At 45.6% G+C, this 22,583-nt stretch overlaps 1 protein-coding gene across 2 annotated transcripts in view; it reads right to left on the bottom strand.

Moving 5' to 3' along the window:
• PTPRB (protein tyrosine phosphatase receptor type B) overlaps nt 1-22,583 on the bottom strand; it is a 471,570-nt gene that overhangs the window by 190,194 nt on the left and 258,793 nt on the right. For both annotated transcript variants that reach the window (XM_086921879.1, XM_086921886.1), the window contains one exon: nt 2,905-3,174. In XM_086921879.1, the coding sequence (XP_086778005.1) occupies nt 2,905-3,174 (270 nt within the window). The remainder of the gene's footprint in view (nt 1-2,904; nt 3,175-22,583) is intronic.

Here is a 22,583-nt window from a genome sequence, read left to right as displayed (position 1 = left end):
TTAAAAAACAACATATATAAATAGGCTGCTGGGTCATGTTTAAAATACCTTTGATTACAAATTTCCCGATAATTCCTGTGGGCCTGCGAATTTCATTATAAGCCACATTGTACTTACAAGGACCACCGGAACATAATGAAACTGACGCCTTTCTGGCTGAAAGCAGCTAAAATCTCCAGGAGAAATACTGGACACGAAATGAGCAATCCCAGCGGAAATCAGGATTAGAATTTCTGATACCCCATGATGTCTTCTTTCCAAGGGGCCCCTAAGATCCAACATCCATGACGTGGTACTCTGTCTTTGAGAAATAACAATGTGCCCGGTGTCTGTAAATCTTTGGGTGGGGGGCATCAGGAACTATACTTAATACAGTAGTGATGAGGCCCTAGGGCAGTGGTTCCCAAACTGTGTGCCGTGGCTCGCTGGGGAGCCGTCAAATCTAGCCAGGGTAGCCACGCCCAAAGCACTTTTAATGCACTTAATGTTGAAGGGTCTGTTGGCTTCAGTTAAACTAATTAGACTTAAACGGATGATGTTGATGATTTGTGAGTGACATGCCTAAAGCTCTAAATGTAGTGCTAAATCGATGGCATGTTGAGGGAGATGACCTTCATATTTCACTGGATCCCCATGTTCCAACACTCCCAAAGTAAGCGGAAGATGCCTGATTTATTTTGTTAGACTCCTTAATACTTTCATTTTTTTCCAAATGCATTTTACACAAATGCAAGTTCTCAGGAAAGTGCAGTTGTCCTGTCTATTAAACACCTTAAGTATTATTAAGTATTGACATTTGTACTTGAATCATAGGTACTTCCAGTACACGTTTCTTTCAGTACACACACATTTCCATACAGGCCTGCTCTCTCCTTGAGCACAGGGAAGTAAAACACCATATACAACATAATTGCAACATTTGGAAGCAAGAAAGAGGGACGTTTAAAAAAAACTTAAAATCAGAGGAATGTATTTTACTTAAATGATTTGGAGGCAACTTTAGGAAGGAGATTGCAAAAATAAAGATGTATGTGGTTTAAAAAATTGTGAGTCACCCTGCTGAGACAGGTGTTTTGGCGAATGTATGACGTTACTTAGCATGCTATTACTTAGCATGCCTTTTCTATGAAGTTTTTATTTCGCAAATGCCTTTACTTAGCAGTATTTTATTACGCATACCATTACTTCGCAAAAACAATTAAAAGCCTTAAATTGGCATTACTTAGAAGTACATTACTTTGCAGGATTTTACTACGCATAAAGATTATTTTTTTTTATTTTTTTCCCTACACACCAACACTACCCTCCACGCCCTCTACACTTCCCAAAACCCTAAAACACTACCATACACTACATCACTACCCTAAACCCTAAAACACTTCCCCTACACTACACATACACTACAACACTACCCTAAACCCTAAAACACTACCCTACGATACACATACACTACAACACTACCCTAAAACACTACCCCCTACACTACACATACACTACAGCACTACCCTAAACCCTAAATCACTACCCTATACTACACATACACTACACCACTACCCTAAACCCTAAAACACTACCCCCTACACTACACATACCATACAACACTACCCTAAACCCTAACACACTACCCCCTACACTACACATACACTACAAAACTACCCAAAAACAATACACCCTACACTACACATACACTACAACACTACCCTAAACCCTAAAACACTACCCTACACTACACATACACTACAATAGTACCCTAAACCCTAAAACACTACCCCCTACACTACACATACACTATAACACTACCCTAAACACTAAAACACTACCCTACAATACACATACACTAAAACACTACCCTAAATAACTTCCCCTACACTACACATACACTACAACACTACCCTAAACCCTAAAACACTTCCACTACACTACACATACACTACAACACTACCCTAAACACTAAAACACTACACCCTAGACTACATACACTACAACTCTACCCTGAACCCTAAAACACTACCCCCTACACTACAAATACACTACAACACAACCCTACACATACACTACTACACTACCCTAACTACACTGCCCCAATTACCTCTCTCTGCCCGTGATCCACTCTTCTCCAGCCTAAGAATAGGCATATGCTAAGTAAAGGCATATGCGAAGTAAAGGCATGCTAAGTAAAAGCATGCAAAGTAAAAGACAATGCTAAGTAAAAGATGCTAAGTAAAAGAAGTGCGAAGTAAAAGATCCGAAGTAATGGTTGTTTACTGTTTTGGCACATTGGTAGAAATGGAAGTGCATGCAAATCTTCTTCAAGCGCAGAAACAATGTGGCAATGGGTCCTACATGCATAGGGGTGCTATCTAGCACTGTAAGTTGGATACAAAAGTTTGAGAGGGTAATCTATAAAAGTCATGGACAAAGAAGTGTAACTAGGAATATTTCTTTAGAGGCGCCATCTTAGTAAAACGAAACACCCTGCATATATGATTATAATACCTTTATCAGCTTCATCCCATTTATTTTCAGGGAAAAAAATGCAAGAACTCTGAGGCCGGGCTTACACCGCCCCCCACCACCTCCCCACCCTCCACAAAAAGTAACAGTGCGGAACCACTGGCAATGGCCAATGGGTCAAGGGAGGCGCGGGTGGAAAAAGTTTGGGATCCACTGCCCTAGGGCTTTGGGGTTTTAGACTAAAAACAACTGCTGATGGCATTTTCATTTCAGGGATGGATTTAAAGGTAAGGAAATACATTCCACAACAATTTTCATACTTGTAATTTCACAGTTTTACAGTATCATCTCCTCACTTCTGGCCTTTTAGTTACCACAAAGACACAGTAAATAGATCACTGTAGACTCTTGATCACAAGCCTTGTGCGCATGCCCGGCAGATTCACTCACCGATTCTTCCTTTGCAGCGGGCAGTGTTTTGTAAACCTCCACTCTCTACAATGACAGCCACATCGTATTGTCTTCCTGGTATCAACCCAGCATTCTCGATGACAAAGTCTCTTCTGTGTTTTTCCACAGTGGTGTTCATCACCACAGCAGAGTGGTTCAACAGCACAATGTGGAACTTCTCCCAGTCTCCGGTAGGGGGTGTCCAACTCACTTTAAGGGAGTGCGCCCCGCCGCTGCTGCTCGCCTTCAGTTCTGACACTTTGTGGGGAACTGATGAGAAAAGGCATATGGACAGATGAATGTGAGCAGGATCCAGGAAACAGAATAGAAATCAAATTAAATGTAATTTTATTTTTTAAACGTAGTTTATTGGTTTTTCATACAAACATACATGGATCCTTGTGTGATGCATGTCGTCATACCTCTGAAAAGGATCAAGCAATAGCCCCCCCATTAGTCATACATTACATGGAGTCACGATATGTTGGCTGTCACAGTCAATACTCCAAGATGGGGGAAACGCCGAGACACTCTGCGGCATCCCTGGTGAGTACGTGTTGTGATTGCTTTATGTCCGCCTTCGGACACCGTACTCTTGTCGCCTACATTACCAGCTGTCACCTTGGAATGTTGACAGATGACAGCTGGTGGCAGGCTATGAAGGCGTGTACGCTCTGACCTCACGGAGCTTGTGTTGGTGCATATTCTAATAAAGAAGCTTTATTGCCTCTACGTCGTCTACGAATAATTCTTAACAGAATTTGGTGACGAGGCACCAAAACACGAACCCAGGGAGGAAAACAAGCAAGAAAAATACTAGAAGGAAATTTTAACGCAAATTCAACAAAGAAAAAACAGAAGAAAGTAAAAGAAAAGGAAAGTTTAACAGACGGGAAAAAAAATTAAATAAGACTTCACTTATGAAATTGGTGTGTGACCATCATATGAAGTATTGAAAGATTGATCCGAGTTAAAGATTGTGAGAAAAATGTATGTAAAAGAAAAAGGAAAAAATACAGAACGTCGCAACGTTAGGGAGCAAAATGTTTGAATAACGATTAGAAATTTGAATAAGGAATAAAAAGAAATTCTGAGGGAAAGCAAGTGCTTCAGTTAAACCAACTGTCATTTACAAACACACAACGGTCCTGTCAAACCATCAGCTGTGCGCGCGTCACTGTATCAGCATTTTCTACAGGTGACGGGACAGTGCATGCTTACGTCACCAGCAGGTGGCCATTTTAGAAGATTGGGAAACTCGTGCCAAGGTAAATAGACGCTTCTGCGCTAATATCGGAAGGCACCCGAATGCAAAGTTGAAGGAAAGAAAGCTTCCGAATAAGCAAAAAAAAAAAAAACAATAACATAGCAACTACATCTAAGGACAATCTGCCACAGCTAGTATATTTCCACGGAAAAATAAAGGAAAATAGTGCAGAATTAAAAAAAAGGTTAAAGGAAGTCAGACAAAACAGAGTGGTTGAAGAAAAATTAACAAATAATAATACGCAGTACAGCTCCCCAGTGTAAACCTACAAGGAAAAGGGAAAGCTTAATATAAAAGAAAAAAAAATAGAGAAGAAATTTTTAAGAGATAAGAGTAAAGTTATAATAGTAAAAAAAAAAAGTATAAGGAGAATGGCTTCAGAGTACCTATGGAATCTAACTCCACCACAAGCATTCCTCCCAGGAAAAGGAGAACCTGAAATAAAGTGGGAGTAATGGAGAGAGTATTTTATGAACTATATATCAATCTTTGAAGATGATGATGCATTTAATGCAGAGAAAAAGTACTAAAAATTGTTACATTGTCTAGTAGCAGGAGGAAGAAAAGTATACAAAGCGTTAACAAAAAGACTAGAGGAGAAGGAGAAAAAGATGTGTTTGAAAATGCTATAGATGACTTAAACACCTACTACAAGCCAACAGTATGTGTGGGAGTGGATAGGTATATATTTGTCCCCAGAAAACAGGGAAAAGAGGAGACAATTGGACGACTATGTGTCAGCATAATAAAATTGGCTATTAACTGCCGCTTCGGAAAATTACATGACGAATTCATAAGAAACCAGATTGTTATGCAAGGGTCCAACAGTAACATCCAAGATAATCTGTGGGCAAAGGGTGAGTATCCACTACAAAATATAATTGACATTGCGAAGAAGGCTAAACTTACAGGAAGATGCACAAGGCAGTCATAGCAGAAAGCAATGAAAAGAAGGAAGGTGGAACAGCAGATAAGGTGACTGATGTTAAAAAAACAGCAAATTGAACCGTACTTACAAGAGCTATAAACCGGTGCAAGGAAGAGCATAGTACAGTGACAGACGGTGCTGTTACAGATGCTGAAGCACAAGTCATATGGCTGATGACAAACGGTGCCCAGCACATGGTGTGAAATGTACAAATTGTGGTATTTTTGGTCACTTCCAAAAAGTTTGCTACAGACGTAGCACAAGCAAAGTGAAAATGGTGGAGTGTGAAGAGACAAACAGTCGGGACACATCTGATGATGACGACGAAAGCATGTTCATATTGAATATTGATGATGAGTGCGTCACATGTGTAGATGCTAAGAGGAAGTCAAGAACCAAGAAACCGATATGTGAGATGACAATAGGGGGGATTGAAATCAGCATTGTGGCGGACTCATTCACAATAGTAAATAATGAGGTATGGAAGGACAAGTTTGCACCCCAGTTAGGGAAACACTTGGATAAAGCCGACATCACAATAAGGACATTCACAGGTGATCCCATCGAGGTGTGTGGATTCAGAAAGTTGAATTTTGCATTCAAAGGAAGAGAATCTGTTTGCAAACTCTATGTGTCAGCGGGGGAACCCTCTGTGTTTTGTTCACTGTGTGTTGTGTTAAAATATACCTTTGCCAATTACCTCCGCATCTCCCCCAACCCGGTCTGCCCTCGCGTTGCAGCCGCCATTTGCTGTGCTGTTGTTGTTGTCTTGCCCTGAGCCCGCCCCCTCCACCACGCACCCGCCTCCCATCGGACCCTCCCTCCCACTTAGAGTATTGGCTCACCCCTGTCCACTCTAGCGCTGTGACCGCCTCAACTACGTTGGGAACGGTCGCTCCCTTCTGCCCTCGCTGCCTCCTTCTCAAAGCTGCCTGATTTCGTGTGCTCTACGCTGGTGAGCTTTCCTATCACCTGAAGCTGCTTGCTCCATTGTATCTGCACGCTAGCCTGCATAGCGCCGCTGGCCTCACTTAGCGCTTTAACGTGCCTGCCTGCCTGCTTGTGCGCTCAATTGTTATTGTATTTGTTCACTGTGTGTTGTGTTAAAATATACCTTTGCCAATTACCTCCGCATCTCCCCCAACCCGGTCTGCCCTCGCGTTGCAGCCGCCATTTGCTGTGCTGTTGTTGTTGTCTTGCCCTGAGCCCGCCCCCTCCACCACGCACCCGCCTCCCATCGGACCCTCCCTCGCCCCTCCCCCTCCACCATCCATTTATGACAGTTTCTTCCGCGCGCAGCGTTCACGCGCAGCGACCGCGCCCAGTTCGCGCCGAAGGTGCGCCAAAGGTAAGCCCGTCTACGCCCGTCCGCGCCTGGACCGCGCCCAGCACCAGACCCCCTGCCCCTCGCGCTGCCCAGCCCCCCCGCATTACCTACGATGCCACCACCCTCCTAGCCCTGAACCCCGGCCGCGCCCCCACCTGCGTCCAAGCCGCTCCCAGACACACCCATGGCCCTTTTTCCTGTTATTCCTGCAAATTCAGCGGCACCGACAACATCCCCGCTACGACCACACCACAGATTCCCGACCCCAACCACCTACAATGCATCCTTCTCAACACCCGATCGGTCCACAGACACGCCATTGACATATGGAACCTACTAGACACCATCTCTCCAGACATCGCCTTCCTAACGGAAACATGGATGAACGCTTCCTCCGCCCCTGACATCGCCATCGCTATCCCTGATGACTATAAGATCACACGCAAGGACCGCACCGACCATACAGGAGGTGGAATCGCTATCGTCCATAAGAAAACAATCCGCATCTCAACCAGCTCTGATGCCAACCTCGCCAACTCCGAACACCTTCACTTCCAGATCCACATCGACCCCAAGACCACACTCAGAGGCACCCTCCTCTACAGACCACCAGGGCCACGCGCAAAATTCAGTGAAGACATCACGGACTTCATCACCCCACACGCGCTCCCCTCCAAAGACTACATCCTTCTGGGAGACCTCAACTTCCACCTTGAAAAGATCAACGACCGCAACACGGCCACCCTCTCAGACAACCTCGCCAACCTCGGACTTAAACAACTGGTCACTTCCCCCACCCACATCGCAGGTCACACTCTCGACCCCATCTTCACCTCCAGCAACCATGTCTCCTTCAGCCACACTACAGATCTCCTTTGGACTGACCACAGCTGCGTTCACTTCACCTACAACAAGCCGAAACCCATCATCCACCTCCAACAAACTCTACAAAGAAACTGGAACAAAATCACCACAGAGCAGATCTCCACATCACTCCTTCAAACCTCCCCAGCCCCCTCTTCTAACGCCAACGAAGCCGCCTCCAACCTCACCCTTTGGTTATCCAACACCGCCGACACCTTAGCACCACTGAAAAAACGTCAACACAAACTTGGCATCAAAAAGGCTTCATGGTTCAACGACGACCTCAAGAAATCCAAGAAACTGTGCCGCTCCCTTGAAAAGGCCTGGAAAAAAGACCCATCCACCAGCAACAAGGACGCCTTCAAAAGCGCCATCCGTACTCACCACCAACTGATCCGAAAAGCCAAGAAAACAGCATTCAAAGATCGACTTGACGACAACGCCCACAACAGCAAGGAACTTTTCAACATCGTCAAGGAATTTTCCAACCCCTCGACCAACTCCAACGACATCACCCCCTCCCAAACCCTCTGCGATTCCCTAGCCTCTTTTTTCCACAACAAGATTGCTGACATCCACAACAGCTTTGACAACCAACCCGGAAGCCAACCCACCCTACCACCAGCTGACCATCTTCCCCCCATCAACACCCTTAACGCCTGGAACCCAATCTCCACTGAGGACACCATCCGCCTGATGAAGTCCATCCACTCTGGATCCCCCACAGACCCATGCCCCCACCACATCTTCAACAAAGCAGACTCCGTCATAGCTCCGCACCTCCGAGACGTCATCAACTGCTCCTTCAACTCCGCTACCTTCCCAGAAGATTGGAAACACGCTGAACTCACCGCCCTCCTGAAAAAACCAACAGCAGACCCCACCGAACTCAAAAACTACCGCCCCATCTCGCTTCTTCCATTCCCGGCCAAAGTCATCGAGAAGGCTGTCAACAAACAGCTCGCCGCCTTCCTCGAAGCCAACAAATCACTCGACCCCTCACAATCTGGCTTCCGAGCCAAACACAGCACTGAGACCGCCCTCATCGCAGCAACAGACGACATTCGAACTCTACTGGACAATGGAGACACAGTCGCCCTCATCCTCCTCGACCTCTCTGCAGCCTTCGACACAGTCTCCCACAGCACCCTTCTACAACGCCTCAGAAACATCGGAATCCAAGGAAAGGCACTGGAATGGATCACCTCGTTCCTCACCGGAAGAACCCAGAGAGTCCGCCTCCCACCATTCAAGTCCGAGGCCTCTGAAATCATCTGCGGCGTACCACAAGGATCCTCACTCAGTCCCACCCTCTTCAACGTATACATGAGCCCCCTCGCGACCATCGCCCGCCAACACAACCTCAACATCATCTCTTACGCGGATGACACTCAACTGATCCTATCTCTCACCAAGGACCCCAGCACCGCTAAAACTAACCTACACGAAGGAATGAAAGAAGTCGCCGAATGGATGAAACAAAGCCGTCTGAAACTGAATTCAGACAAAACAGAAGTCCTCATCTTAGGTAAATCCCCCTCTGCATGGGACGACTCTTGGTGGCCGGAAGCCCTTGGAAAAGCACCCATCCCGACAGACCACGCACGGAACCTAGGCGTCATCCTGGATTCTTCACTCTCAATGAACAGACAAGTCAGCGCCGTATCCTCTTCCTGCTTCAACATTCTTCGCATGCTAAGAAAAACATTTCGCTGGATCCCCTCCGAAACAAGGAAAACAGTCACCCACGCTCTAGTCACGAGCCGACTAGACTACGGAAACACCCTCTACGCAGGTACCACCGCTAAACTCCAGAAGAAACTACAACGAATCCAAAACGCCTCAGCCAGGCTCATATTAGACATCCCACGCAACGAACACATCTCTGGCCACCTTAAAGACCTCCACTGGTTACCCGTCAATAAGAGGATCACCTTCCGTCTGCTTACCCACGCACACAAATCACTCTACGACATCGGACCAGATTGCCTCAACTCTCGACTGTCCTTCTACACCCCCTCCCGCCAACTTCGCTCCTCCAGCCAAGCCTTCGCCACTGTACCTCGCATCAACAAGTCCACCATGGGAGGCAGATCCTTCTCATACCTTGCTGCCAAAACATGGAACTCACTCCCCTCTTACCTCCGCCTCACCCAGAATCACCTAGCGTTCAGAAAGCAGCTTAAAACGTGGATTTTTGACAAATAATCCACCTCCCCTCCCTAAGCGCCTTGAAACCCTCTGGGTATGTAGTGCGCTATATAAATGTTATGACTTGACTTGACTTGACCAAGGGGAACTGGGAATACAACTTGACCCCAGCCAGGCAGACCCAGTCCTAGTTGTGCACAATAGTGAAAGTTACAGCAAAACCTTGTTGGAAAAATTTCCAAGTGTCTTCAATGGAAAGAAATGGGCACTCAAGGGATATACGCACAAAATAGTAGTTAAGAGTGATGCCGTTCCAGCAATGCACAAAGTGCGCAACTTGTCCTTTTCCGTGAAGGAGCAGCTGGGCAAATTTCTCAAGGAAGGTGTTATAGAGGGTGTCGAAGCCTCAGAATGGGTAGCCCCATTAGTTGTGGCAAAATGGCCCAACGGCAGTTTGAGACTGTGCATAGATTTGCGCGATCTAAATAAAAGCATTGTGGTTGAACAGTATCCCTTGCCGAGGATCAATGAGATGCTGGCCAAAACCAAAGGGGTGAAGTGGTTTTCGACATTAGATTTGAAATCCTCCTATCACCAGGTCCCCCTCCACCGAGAGAGCAAGAAACGTACCACGTTTGTAACACTTTTCGGGTGTTACCATTTCAACCGAGTCCCTTTTGGATTGGCGTCTGCGGCCGCAATGTTTCAGAGACTGATGCAGAACATCTTCGCAGACATTCCGGACTTGTTAACATTCCAAGACGACATCCTCGACATGAGAAAAACCATGCAAGAGCATGATGAAAAGGTAAATCAAGTTCTTGAAACACTAGCAGAAAAGGGCTTGACAGCGGAGTACAAGAAGTGCAGATTTGCCTGTCGCAAATTTAATTACCTGGGGCACGAAATAACAGGAGAAGGAATTTGTCCCAAGAAAGAACTTTTGGAAGCCATCAACGATGCTCCTGAGCCAAAGAACAAGGAGGAGTTACGATCCTTCCTAGGATTGGTTGCATTCTATGTGAAAATCGTAAAGAACTTCTCCCACAAGACTTACCCACTAAGACAGTTGTTAAAAATGAAAAACAAGTTTCTATGGGATGACAATTGCCAAAGCACCTTTAATGCTTTAAAGAAAGATCTGTGCTCAACCGTCCCACTGCGAGGTTTTGACCTCATGCTTCATTATATAATAACGACGGACGCTAGCTGCAGAGGTATCCCAGAGAGATTCTAAAGATAATGAGTGCACCATAGCCTTTGCCTCACGCTCCTTGACTCCAAGTGAAGAGAAATTTTAAGTCATCGAGCGTGAGGCACTGGCATGTATATGGGCCCTCGAACACTTCAGGCAGTTTGTCTGGGGTGGCAGGGTTCTACGCAGCGACCATAAAACTTTGACAAAGGTATTTACAACCAAGGGATTGTACACTGCGTCACCAAGGCTAGCGCTTTTGTCAATGAGATTGCTTGAATATAACTATGTTGTAGAGTATGTCCCTGGGGTAAAGAATGTAGTTGCAGATTTTTTAAGTCGCATGCCATTAACTGAACGTGAAAAACGTGATGAGTGCGAGGAAGTGAGTATAGCCAGTGTGAGAGAAGAGTTGGAGGGAATCTCTCTTGATGAGTGGAACTCTGAACAGGAGAAGGATGAGACGTTGTGTGAAGTGATTGAGATGATAAAAAAGGATGGGGTTCAAAGAATACCTTATCTGAGAGATTAAAACCTTTCTTGAAGGTGAAACATGAACTCTCTCCCGAGATGGTTTGTTGTTAAGGGGGGGAAAAGTAGTACAACCCAAAACACTAAGAAGAAGAATGCTTGACATATGCCACAAGGGGCATCTGGGGATAGCCAAAACAAAAAATAGAGTGAAGAATAGTTACTGGTGGCCTGGAGTAAGCCTAGAAGTTGAAAGGGTGGTCAGGGACTGCTCCTCGTGTCTGAACTCTGATAAAACACAAGTGACCTTTAGACCACCATTACAACCCATACCCTGCCCATCCATGCCGTGGGAGAGAGTAGGGGTGGACATCATGGGGCCCGTAATGGACAATGGAGAACAAGTGTATATGGTTGTCCTAATCGACCACTTCTCCAAATGGCCCGACGTAAAGTTTTTGACTCAACCCAATTTAGTCAATGTGGTGAAATTTCTTGATAAAGTTTTTACACGGGAGGGACTCCCCAAAACGATTGTCAGTGATAATGGCCCTCAATTTACTTCTGACACCTTTAAGAGCAACATTCTTAGAAACAAAGTGTGTCACATAACAACCTCAATCTACCACCCCGCAGGTAACGGGGCAGTGGAGAGGCAATAATAAGAAATGGAGACAAGAAGTGTGCAAAACGGTATGGGCGTATCGCATCACACCATGCGTTACCACTGGCCACAGCCCTTTTGAACAGATGCGGGCAGGACTCCTTTATGCAAGGATAATGTAGGTTGGGTCAAGGCAGCAAAAAGAGTAATCAGGTCAAATGAGCTGGTCGTGGATAAATTAAAAACGGCACAAGCCAGCTGTAAGGAAAGATATGACTTGAAACACGGGTGCAGACCAGTCAAGCTTGAGGTTGGGAACATGGTGAGGGTGAAGAGAAGTGGGCACATTAGCAAAGGCAATAATAGATACACTGAGCCCCTTACAGTACGTGAGGTGTACTGTAATTCAACCTTGCATAGCGATGGAAAAGTGTGGCACTTCTCAGCCCTGTCACAGTGTAAAAACTCAACAGAAGATCCTGACAACAAGACCCATGAACAAACACATGGTTTTGATAGAGCATTTACCGGATGGTCAGATGAGGATATGGACTGTGAACCCCAAGCATGCAACACAGCAGGGCATTCTTCTCATGAGCTTAGCAATACCTCTCCTAGTCATAGTGAGCCGTGTGATTCAGACACAGGTAGAGCAAGTATAAGGTTGCCACCAACACCTTCTTCCAACCATGCCTCTAACCATGCCACTGGCAGGACAGAAAGGAGGTTATTGCCACCTGCTAAATTGTCAGATTATGTTTGTGAGAAACTTTGCAATGTAAACGTTCAGTTTATCTTCTTGTTCTCCTCACCCTCTTCTCCTCACCCCTCTTTTTCTCTACTCTTACTCTCCTCCTTCTCTCCCCTTTCCTTCAGTTCTTTCCATAAGGAGGAGGATGTGTTGTGATTGCTTTATGTACGCCTTCGGACACTGTACTCTTGTCACCTTGTCACCTACGTCATCAGCTGTCATCCTTGGAATGTTGACAGATGACAGCTGGTGGCAGGCTGTGAAGGCGTGTACGCTCCGTCCTCACGGAGCTTGTGTTGGTGCATATTCTAATAAATCAGCTTTATTACATCTACGCCGACTACGAATAACTCTTAATAGTACGGCCCCACAGACGGTGGTGCCACTGTACCTACACCAGCAGCAGCCATGGATGAATCGACGAGGATCAGTGGTGGGTGCTGCTGCATCGGAGCAGTCTCTCTGAATGCATAGGACCACAGCAGGAAGCGACACGATGGAGGCCCGACCGCTGAGCCTTCGGTGGCGAAGTAATAAGCGGGAGAAAGCAGAAATACTCCAGACTGCAGGGGAGCACTCGGCGTGGATGCGGGCTTGACGTACCCTGTGTTGAGTCGCGCATTCCATGGTGTTGGCCGTACAGTGCGGTGCAGCCTGGCTTGGGCCTTCTTTTACTCTCCGGCGCAGACTGTGAGGCATGTACAGGCCGGCGAGCCGCGAGGGCTGTGGCTCCTAATAGACTGAGCATCCTGGGGACGGTGCACCTGAGACTGTGGGGGCAGCCTCGCCGAATGAAGAGGGAACCACCGGCGAAAGGAGGCCATTCACTGGGGGGACTGTGTACCAAAGCAGGATAGGCAAGGGGCGGCCCGGACTGGAAAGAGAGGCTTGTCCCTGATTGAAGACCAAGGCGCTTCATAACTGCTCTGACCCTACGGAGAGGTATCCACATCTCTATCTAGCTATAAAGAGGGAAACTCTGTGGAGGCACCCCCGGTCTTCACGACCCGTCTACATGTCCACTCCAGCCAGTCGCCCAACATTCATGTGTCTGCCCCTGCTCTGATTACCAGAGGCGGTGCAGAGAAGCAGTGGGGCCCCTCTGGTGTGCCCCGGACTGTGATTGTGGGGTACCTCTGGCGTGTCAGAGCAATGACACTATAGACTTTGGGCTCCAACACACTGGAAAGGTGACCGGCCCTACCCAGCGGCGCACTATGGGGCACACAAAAGGAAAGCTGCCGGAATTGGTCTCCACGGGTACAATGCAACAAGAAGATTCGTACAATGCCACCCAAATGCCCCCTATGAGCTGCGTCCCACGGACCAATATAGAGACCGCCTGGGACAAACTGGACCTAATATTGCAGGAGGTTAGAGAGTTGCAGAAGGCAATAGAATAACAAATAGGCTAATTTACAACCAGCTTTACACTACTTAAGGCATACCATGACAAGTTGGCCTTTACAGTGAAAAGCAATAAACTATTTCTAGCGAACTGCTCCCACAGCACAAGGACCATGCAGGGCTGATATCACAGCTGCAGCGCTAAGTGTCCAGCCTACAGGATAGGGTCGAGGATGCGGAGGGCAGGGCACTGTGAAGGTCCCAACACCACTTGATTTGTGGAACAATGGCTGTGGGAGGAGGTAGCCCCAGAGGGCCTGTTCAGCCTGTCTTCTGTGTTGAGAGAGCCCACAGAATCCCCATGAGAAAGCCAGTGGCTGGTGCTCCTCCACGTCCTATGATTGCCTGTATACTCAACTATAAGGATCGGGACACACTGCTCCGGGTCGCCAGGGAGAAATCCCCTATGCAGTACGAAAACAACCAGATTTTGCTATAACCAGACTTCATGGTCCTGGCGCAACACCAGAGGGCCTCTTACCAAAGGACTAAAAAGAGACTCAGAGTTCTGAACCTCAAGTTCTCCTTTCTGTTTCCCGCCCGTTTGAAGATTCTGCACAAGCAAAATACACACTTCTTTGACAGCCCGGAGGCTGTAGAGGACTGGCTGGAAGCCACATTCCCCTCACACATGTCAGAGAGATCAACGCAAAGCACAAACCAGTAACCACAAGTAGGGGCAGGGGGAAGACCACGCCGCACAGGATCGACTCTCAAAACCAATGAGAACAGCCCATCCCCAGAGCAGGCCTTGCGGGGTAGGAAGCGGCGATTATCACTACGGCGGCCTTCAGAGACTGTGGCCCCCTCTCCTCGCCGGAGTCATCGGAAGACACTACTATGCACTCAGACTCAAAGAACAGCCTCACTTTGTTTCCCTCTATCACTCCAAAATCTTCAAATTACTATCTGGGCTGATGGCCCCCCCTCCCAAGCGCTTTGATGAGCCAGAAGCAACCTAATAATATGTGAGCCGTAGTCTTCCACAGCTTTCTTATTATCCCCCAACTTCTCTATATCCTTAGTAAACGACTGTGGTCCGGTCACTCACAATGTGGCACACAATCCAGAGTGTTCGGCAAGGCGCAGGAGCCACCTCCCTCGCTGCGAATGCAAACCAAACTCAGAGAAATGTTCGCAAAGTTGAGTATTTTGTTTGGTCCAGCACTGTTCTGGGATTGGACCTAGTATTGGGTGTTAACATGGGTTTTTGAGTTTCTGCTTACCCCCTACTACACAGCACACTCTACTCTGCCCCCACGATAAGGCAGGACTCAGAGCTGAAAACACACACATAAGGCCACATTGGGAACATACACTATAGTCATCTGGAATGTCAGAGGGTTGGGGTTGGTGCACAAATGCCATAGGATACACGCCCAACTAAACAGGTGGAGGGCACAGTTTGCCTTGATGCAGGAGACACACCTCACTCTGAGGCTACCAAGCTCAATAAGAAGTGGAGATGCCAAGTGTTTAATACATCATACTCCACCTTAGCGAGGGGAGCAGCTATATGGTTCAAAAATGAGGTCTCATTCGTGGCCTTGGAGCAGCGTGCAGATGTACATGGCAGGTATGTCATAATCCATGGCACACTAGACGGCACACACATAGTCATAGGCAGTATATATGCCCCAAATTACAATCAGGATGAATTCTTAACAGATCTCAACATAGTGCTTGCAGACTGGGCTTGATACCCAAGGGTACTGGGAGGGGACTATAAAGCGATCCTGGTTGTGCAGATGGACCGCTCTCACCCCTCTCTCCAGGAGCAGTCTCTATCAGGCCGGCGGACCCTCTACGTGGGTGGGCAGCACATTGGTCGCTGGGAGATGTTTGGTGCCTCAAGAACCCAAACAGTCAGGATTACTCATTCTACTCACCGCCCCACCTGCTCCACACAAGACTAGATATTCTGTTTCCTCCCCATTACAATTCAAGGAACCCATGCCACATATCTGGGGAAGAAAAAACAACACAGGGTCGTGGCTCAGACCCAGTAAGGCTAAGCCTAAGATAGCAAAGTAACAACGCAAATGCCAGTACTGGACAACACTAAACACTACTTCTAATCACCTTTATGAATGAATCATACCGGTCTGTTTTGGAATTTACGTCACTGAATTTTTTATTACTTCATTTTCAATAGTGAAACCGTATTACTTCATAGAGACATCTCTTGTTTGATTATGCATGTACAAACAGATATAACAAAATACACTTCAAAACATAATGCCATAAAAAACCATTGCATTTACAAAATTACAGCACATCCTCCATTCATACTGAGCTAACATTCATACCTCATATATCACAACACAGAAAAAAACTACATACAAAAACATATAACATTGTTTTAGAACCTAATGTCAACAAAATGGTTTGCACGTCCTTATTAACCCGTTCCCAGCGTCGAACGTTCAGCGCCCAGTGCTGAACGTTCGGAGAACGAATACTGACCCGACGGCCAACGGTCGTGCGCAGCACTGGGGAGGTAGCGCTCGTGACGACCGTTGGCCGTCGGCAGCAATTAAAGGGTTAATGGTCTTTACGCTTTAATGAATGAGGGTGGACACAGGACACAGTGGACACTCTAATAACGTGTGTACTAGTTTAACTGTTTGTACATGCATAATCAAACAAGAGATGTCTCTATGAAGTAATACGGTTTCACTATTGAAAATGAAGTAATACAAAATTCAGTGACGTAAAATCCAAAACGGACCGGTATGATTCATTCATAAAGGTGATTGGAAGTAGTGTTTAGTGTAGTCCAGTACTGGCATTTGTGTTGTTACTTTGTTACATATCTGGGGAAGACATTTTCTGACCATAACCTGCTGGAAGTCACATTGTCATGGGGAAGAGTCCCTACTAAACCAAATTTAAGAACACTTATCGTTGTCCCTCGCTCTCCCCACTGTTTAACGCATGTAGTGCAATGTTGCCCCCTCAGTGTTTGTATTGGGCTGAAGTTGTATGCCTAAGCTCCGAATCAATGTGGGAAAAGTGTAAAGGCAAATGTCTAAAGAAATTAGTTGGACTACACACTGGAGTAATGACCTCTGCTGTAAGAATAGAATCTGATCGGCAATCCTGAAACTTCCTGGCATGGAAATCGAAATTATGCTTTTTAGGTGCATTTGGCAGTATTGATTATCTAAAAGTTTTAACATTTTGCTGTGAAAATTAGAAACAGTGACTGTATTGGACACTAATGAAAAATGCAAGAAAGTTAAATATTGGGAATTATAAGGTTGTAGAGCCCCCGTCCCTCTCGAAAAAAAGACTTAAAAGAAATGTGTATCAGGGAACCAAGGCTTACAGATTTACGCTACTTGGCAACGAAGAGGTCAGCTTGCTTTATGTTGGAACCAGGGCAAATAATGCAAACCTATCCCTATTTGTCTTCCTTACCGAACTCTCTTCTTCGTCAGTTGCTATCGATATTCTGGGTTGCTTTTAATGTTTTGTATTTAAATGATAGTAAATACCAAGGGCTATTGAACATGGAGGGGAACTGTATATTTGGTTTATAGTATGATTACTTTAATGTACATTTGCTTTTTGATTGTTTAAATTGTTTAGATGTTCAACGTTTATTTTATTTTTTAAACCAATTTTTATTAAGTATACTATTCTGCAACGAGGGGATGCAATCTCACTCTTGTTAAATATGGATTTTTTTGATGTAGCATGTGCTTTAGAAAAGTTTTTAAAGTATATTCTTGTATAGTGGATGACATTTTATGTATGTTTAGATTGTTTTGTAAATTGTATTTAATGTGTAAGGATTTTTGTGTAGGTTTGACAAAGGTCTAAATAAACGGTGATTTACTACTAGTGCTCTAAAAAAACCCTTCATGTATAAAAAGTAGACTTTTTTTTAATTCTCAGAGAGTCTTTATCCTATTTACATGCTTTTGTAGCACAACTTATATCTCAAACATGTGGGGACACGGCTCGAATAAAGGTTCTCAGAGCCAACATAGACCATTGTCTAGGCTCTTGCATGGCTTTTCCTCTTAATGTTCAGGCTTGCTGACCTCTACTCAAAACCAGTCAATAATAGTGCGTAGCTGTGACAATATCTAACAGAGTGGGCGAATGGTTCAAGCTGTGACTTCTGAAATGAGATCTCTCATATGTACTTAATTAAAACACACTGGAAGACAAGTTGTGATGTGGTCGCAAAAGTGGTTACCCGGACATATCACTATTAGGATGAATTGTCTAAGCCCAAGCAACTTAGTTTCAGGAGCCCCAAAATCAAGACCAGAAAACAAGCATTGATGTCATCACCTGAGCATTAGTATGCTGAATTGTCATTTTAGATGAGAAAAAACTTTGAAGAGACCAAGGAGATGGAAACTGTGTGAATAGTGAAAGTTGGTAATTGCTAAAACATATTAAATAGCTTTGCACGACCCTCGTTTAAATACAATAACTTTAGTCAACCAAGTAATGTCTTCCTTGATTACCAGCCGACACTCAATAGTGTCTTCCTTTCCTTATGTGCGCCTGATGGGAGGCGCCTTCGTTCATTTTCCCTGCAGCAATCATTTCTAAAATGCAACCTCGCCCTTTCCAGCATTTGTTGTCTGAGTTCCTCCAATATTCAGTCTTTTCTTGCTCTCCCCGTCGTAGTTAGCTCCCAGCAAACATCTGCTTCAGTATCCAGCAGTGGAGGACGGAAGTTTCGCACCTTTGTTTACTTCGTTCCCTTATAAATATTTAGAATACCAGTGACTTCAGCAACCCTCAGACAAACATAGACTTTCAAGCTATTAAAAGACAACTATTAAAGTAAATTGACCTTTGGTTAAATCAGAATGTTACTCAAACCATTCCTTCTTTCAAAATCCCGTACATTTTATTTCACCACTTTTTCCTTTATTTGCAATATTTAATTACTGGGAAAAAAATGTCAACGTAGGCCTCAAGGGATTTCTGCTTACCAGGACAATTCTATCAGCCAGGCAGTCTACAGTGGTGCTAGGGCAGGTATTAGGAGGGACATGAGAAAGCACTGATACTTGGCAGCTAATACAAACACTTGTATTTCCTGTACATTCTATAAATCATAATGGTGTATTTTAGTTCGGGTCTGATGGTCAAGCAGTGCTTTGTCCTAACTTGGGAAGTCTGCAGGTTGTGAGACCACTCACTGCCCAGACATCAGCACAAAGTGAAGTGGCTGCAAGTGAACAGGATGGTGGTGGAGAAACTGGAAATGGAGGCTCTAGCAGAAGAAGTAGGTGAACATTGGCCACCAAATGATGGTGCTTGGCCATTACGGAAGTGTTAGAACGTAAAAGACGCTCCCATTGTGAAGGACGTGTATCCCTGCCCTGAGTTCCCCAGCTGCAATAGAATCTGGAGCCCTAGTGAGGATTTGTGTTGTTATGTACAAACACAGATCATGCGTGTGCACCATGACATAGCCTGTCTTATGGCTTATGGTCCTGTTAGAGAGGAAGGGGCGCCCAACCCCCTGCCCTCATAGTGGTAAAAGGCTTGTGCCTTTGCCAGGAGTTAGGTAGCACGAGCGCAGTGGTCGTAGCATACTGTTTAGTGATCACTAGAAGTGTACAGGCCATCTTACCCGTCACTGCAGTGATGCCTACAGGCTCACTCATGTAAAGTTCTGCTGCTCTGTGCTTATCTCATCCCTCAAGTTTGACCCTTGGCCTACATTAAGTTAGCATTTATTGCTGTGTAGCACTTGTGTTGCTGTGAGCATATGCGGGGTGTATGTGTGCCAAATAATTATAATATGTTCAATACCTCTACACATTTATGAGGCATTAGAAATTTATAGTTTTATAAACACTTACACCCATTAGCTGGACAAAGGCTGTATAACATTAGGTAGAAAAGTAATATGGCAGTTATTACGCCACTATGTACATTACAAAACAAACTAGCACACTCGTTGGAAGATGTCATCAGTGATGCCATCAATAATGTCATTTGAGATGTCATCAGTGATCTCATAGAACATGTCATGAGTAATAAGTTCCCTGTTGCCCACCTAGGGCACCCACCGTGCACACGTTGGCGGCCGCAGGGGCAGCCATAGGGCCCCCATGATCCCAATCCGGCTCCCAGCATGGTGCGCGAGCCGGCATTGATCCTGCCTGGGGGGAGCAGATATTTATGCTGCTCCCTCCAGGTGGAAGCAATATCTTATTCTGTTTCTCTGTCCGCATCAGTGCGGGCAAGGAAATAGAATAAAAGTCTGCTCCTAGCTGGTAGGAGCATTTTTAAAGCTCCCGCCCACTGGGAGCAGACTTTGTGTTTGCTCCCGATTGGCAGAAGATTTGAAAATGCTCCTGCCGGATGGGAGCAAATGCGTGTCCCTACACAAGCATGTGCGAGCAGGAAAACAATTGTGTCCCTAGGTGGGCTCACGGAGACATAGCAATTGAGCCAGCCCTGGGGGATGGAGTTTCTGGGGCCATTAAAGGGTTTTGGGGGTGCATGTCACTCATCCCTTTAAACTTAAGTGATGGTCCTGTGGGGATGAGGTCCCCACATCCCTTTTAATGCGGTATCCCATCCTCTTAATAAACATATTGGGCCCCGGTAGATGGGGTCAGAGGTGCCGAATATGGCTTAGCAAGGGGGGCAGTGTGTCCCACTTCCCTTAAATATGGAATGCGGCCCTAGGGATGGGGACCCTGGGTCCCTAATTGGGCTGGGGAAAGGGTTCTACTCATGCTCTCCTCCACATTTCTATATAATAAATAGGGCTCCCGGTTTTCCATTTTTATGGATTTTTACATATAAATACAGACGGAGTTCTAAGTTTCCTTGGTCTATATTTATATTTAGAAACAGCGAAATACTAGAAAACTTTGCTGCACTGACGTGCTCGAATCCAGAGTTCTCTACAGGCCCCCTGCCTGCTGCTGGAAATCCCGTCCTGGGCACACACACAGCCGCACCAGAGTACTTCACAGGTCTTTTGAAAGACCATTTACTTGTTAATGAGGCTTTATTGTTCTTTCACCCCATGCTGTAGCCTCCCCCAACTCCCCTGACTCCTCCTGTCCCAGGCCCCATACAGTGCACGTTTTAAGCACTTAAATTCAAAGTGCTGCAGCAGCGCATCCTGGCACTCTGCTTTTTAAACCTAAAAGGAGATGATTTTTCCTCGTATAAGGAGGTATTGTATCATTTTTGACGCACAAAAGTGATGGCGGGACGGTATTTTTGCATTTCTTGAAGTGCGTCTCTCCGTTTCACTCCACAGTTATGCTATGTTGCACAGGCGATGTGGCGAGCTCTTCCAAACCGTGTCCAGCGGGCACATTTCAGTACAATGAGGTATCGCCTAACGAGATGTCAATGACAAACCCAGTAATTAAATTCCTGGGTGGGGAGGGATTTGCTAGAGAAACAATACTGTGACAGATCTATCCTATGTACCCGGCTCCAGGTCCTGAGGGGACAGGAGAGTCTCTTCCGTTGCTGAGCTTTCCATGACCTCTGCACATTTCCTACAAAGCTCTGTCAGGCATCAAATCAACAACCCTATGCCACACCTCCCCCCAGTACAATGTCTGCGAGTGGAGCCCACACAGAAATATGCAGTGAGTGGCGTAGCAAATTTGCCATAAGCAAGAAGGAAATTTGAACCTTTTCGGTCCACAGTTAGGGCAGTGAAGTGCAGCTATAGTGGGGTACAGTGGGGTCCTAAGGTTACGGTGCCACTGCACCTGCTGCACCACCGATAGCTGTTCTTCTGGTTAATATTTTGTACCACCCCCATGATTTTCTTAACTTTGTTTTCAGTACATATATAAATATTACCTTTACATTTCTATGGCATGAAAGTCTCATAGCACCTTTTGCAATGTAAATGGTCTCGCCCCTTAACAATCACTAAGTGGTTTAATTCATAGTTAATGATGGAACACATCATAACTAGTCTGTGATACATGGATGTGTCTGTGGGGGAAAGGAGGGAGAATGAGGGGAAGATCGCTGGTGGCAGGGAGGCGAACGAGGGGAGGTGGAAGGAATGTCAGACTGCCCAAGACAGAGGTAATGAGGGAAAGGTAAAATGTGAAATGCATGGAATAACAGAAAAATATTGCATTTATGTAAGGACAGCATCTGTTCTGTTAACCAACATCAGGTAATTTTTCACCCGAGGAGTTCTATCTATATTTTAAATTTGAAAGGAAAGCTTGATGTGATGAAGCATTTTATGAGGCAGATCAAATGCATTTCTTCTGCCATCTACAAAATATGACTGGTTCAATTTGTCAAAAAATGGCCATCTGCTGTGGAATACCAATTTCACACAGCATTCTGTCTGTGGTTGAGAATGATCATTTTTTGTCACAGCTTCATATGTTCATGCCCTTCGGCCTTTGCTGTGGGTGTGAGAAAACATGGATGGAGTGGAATCAGAGACAATTTATTCTGCTGGCTAGGATCACCCTAGAGTGGTACAGCATCTATTTTCAGTCGGTGAACCTTAGACTGAGATAGTAACTTTCAGGGCACGTGGCGTGTAGCTTGGGATCTAGTGATCTGTCTGACTATCTACACATAAACACACCACCACCAATATAGGTAACCTTACGTACTTTCTGTGTGAAAACCATAGACATTTGAAGGCAGATTTCTAGCTGGCTTTAGATGGAAGTACAGAAGAGTTGGCACATGTTTGCTCCTGTTAAGTGCTTGTACTC

This window comes from Lissotriton vulgaris, chromosome 1_1 (assembly GCF_964263255.1).
Source record: "Lissotriton vulgaris chromosome 1_1, aLisVul1.2, whole genome shotgun sequence".
Taxonomy (NCBI): Eukaryota; Metazoa; Chordata; class Amphibia; order Caudata; family Salamandridae; genus Lissotriton; species Lissotriton vulgaris.
The sequence above is the reverse complement of the archived record's forward strand: the minus strand, read 5'-3'. Positions and strand labels throughout refer to the sequence as shown.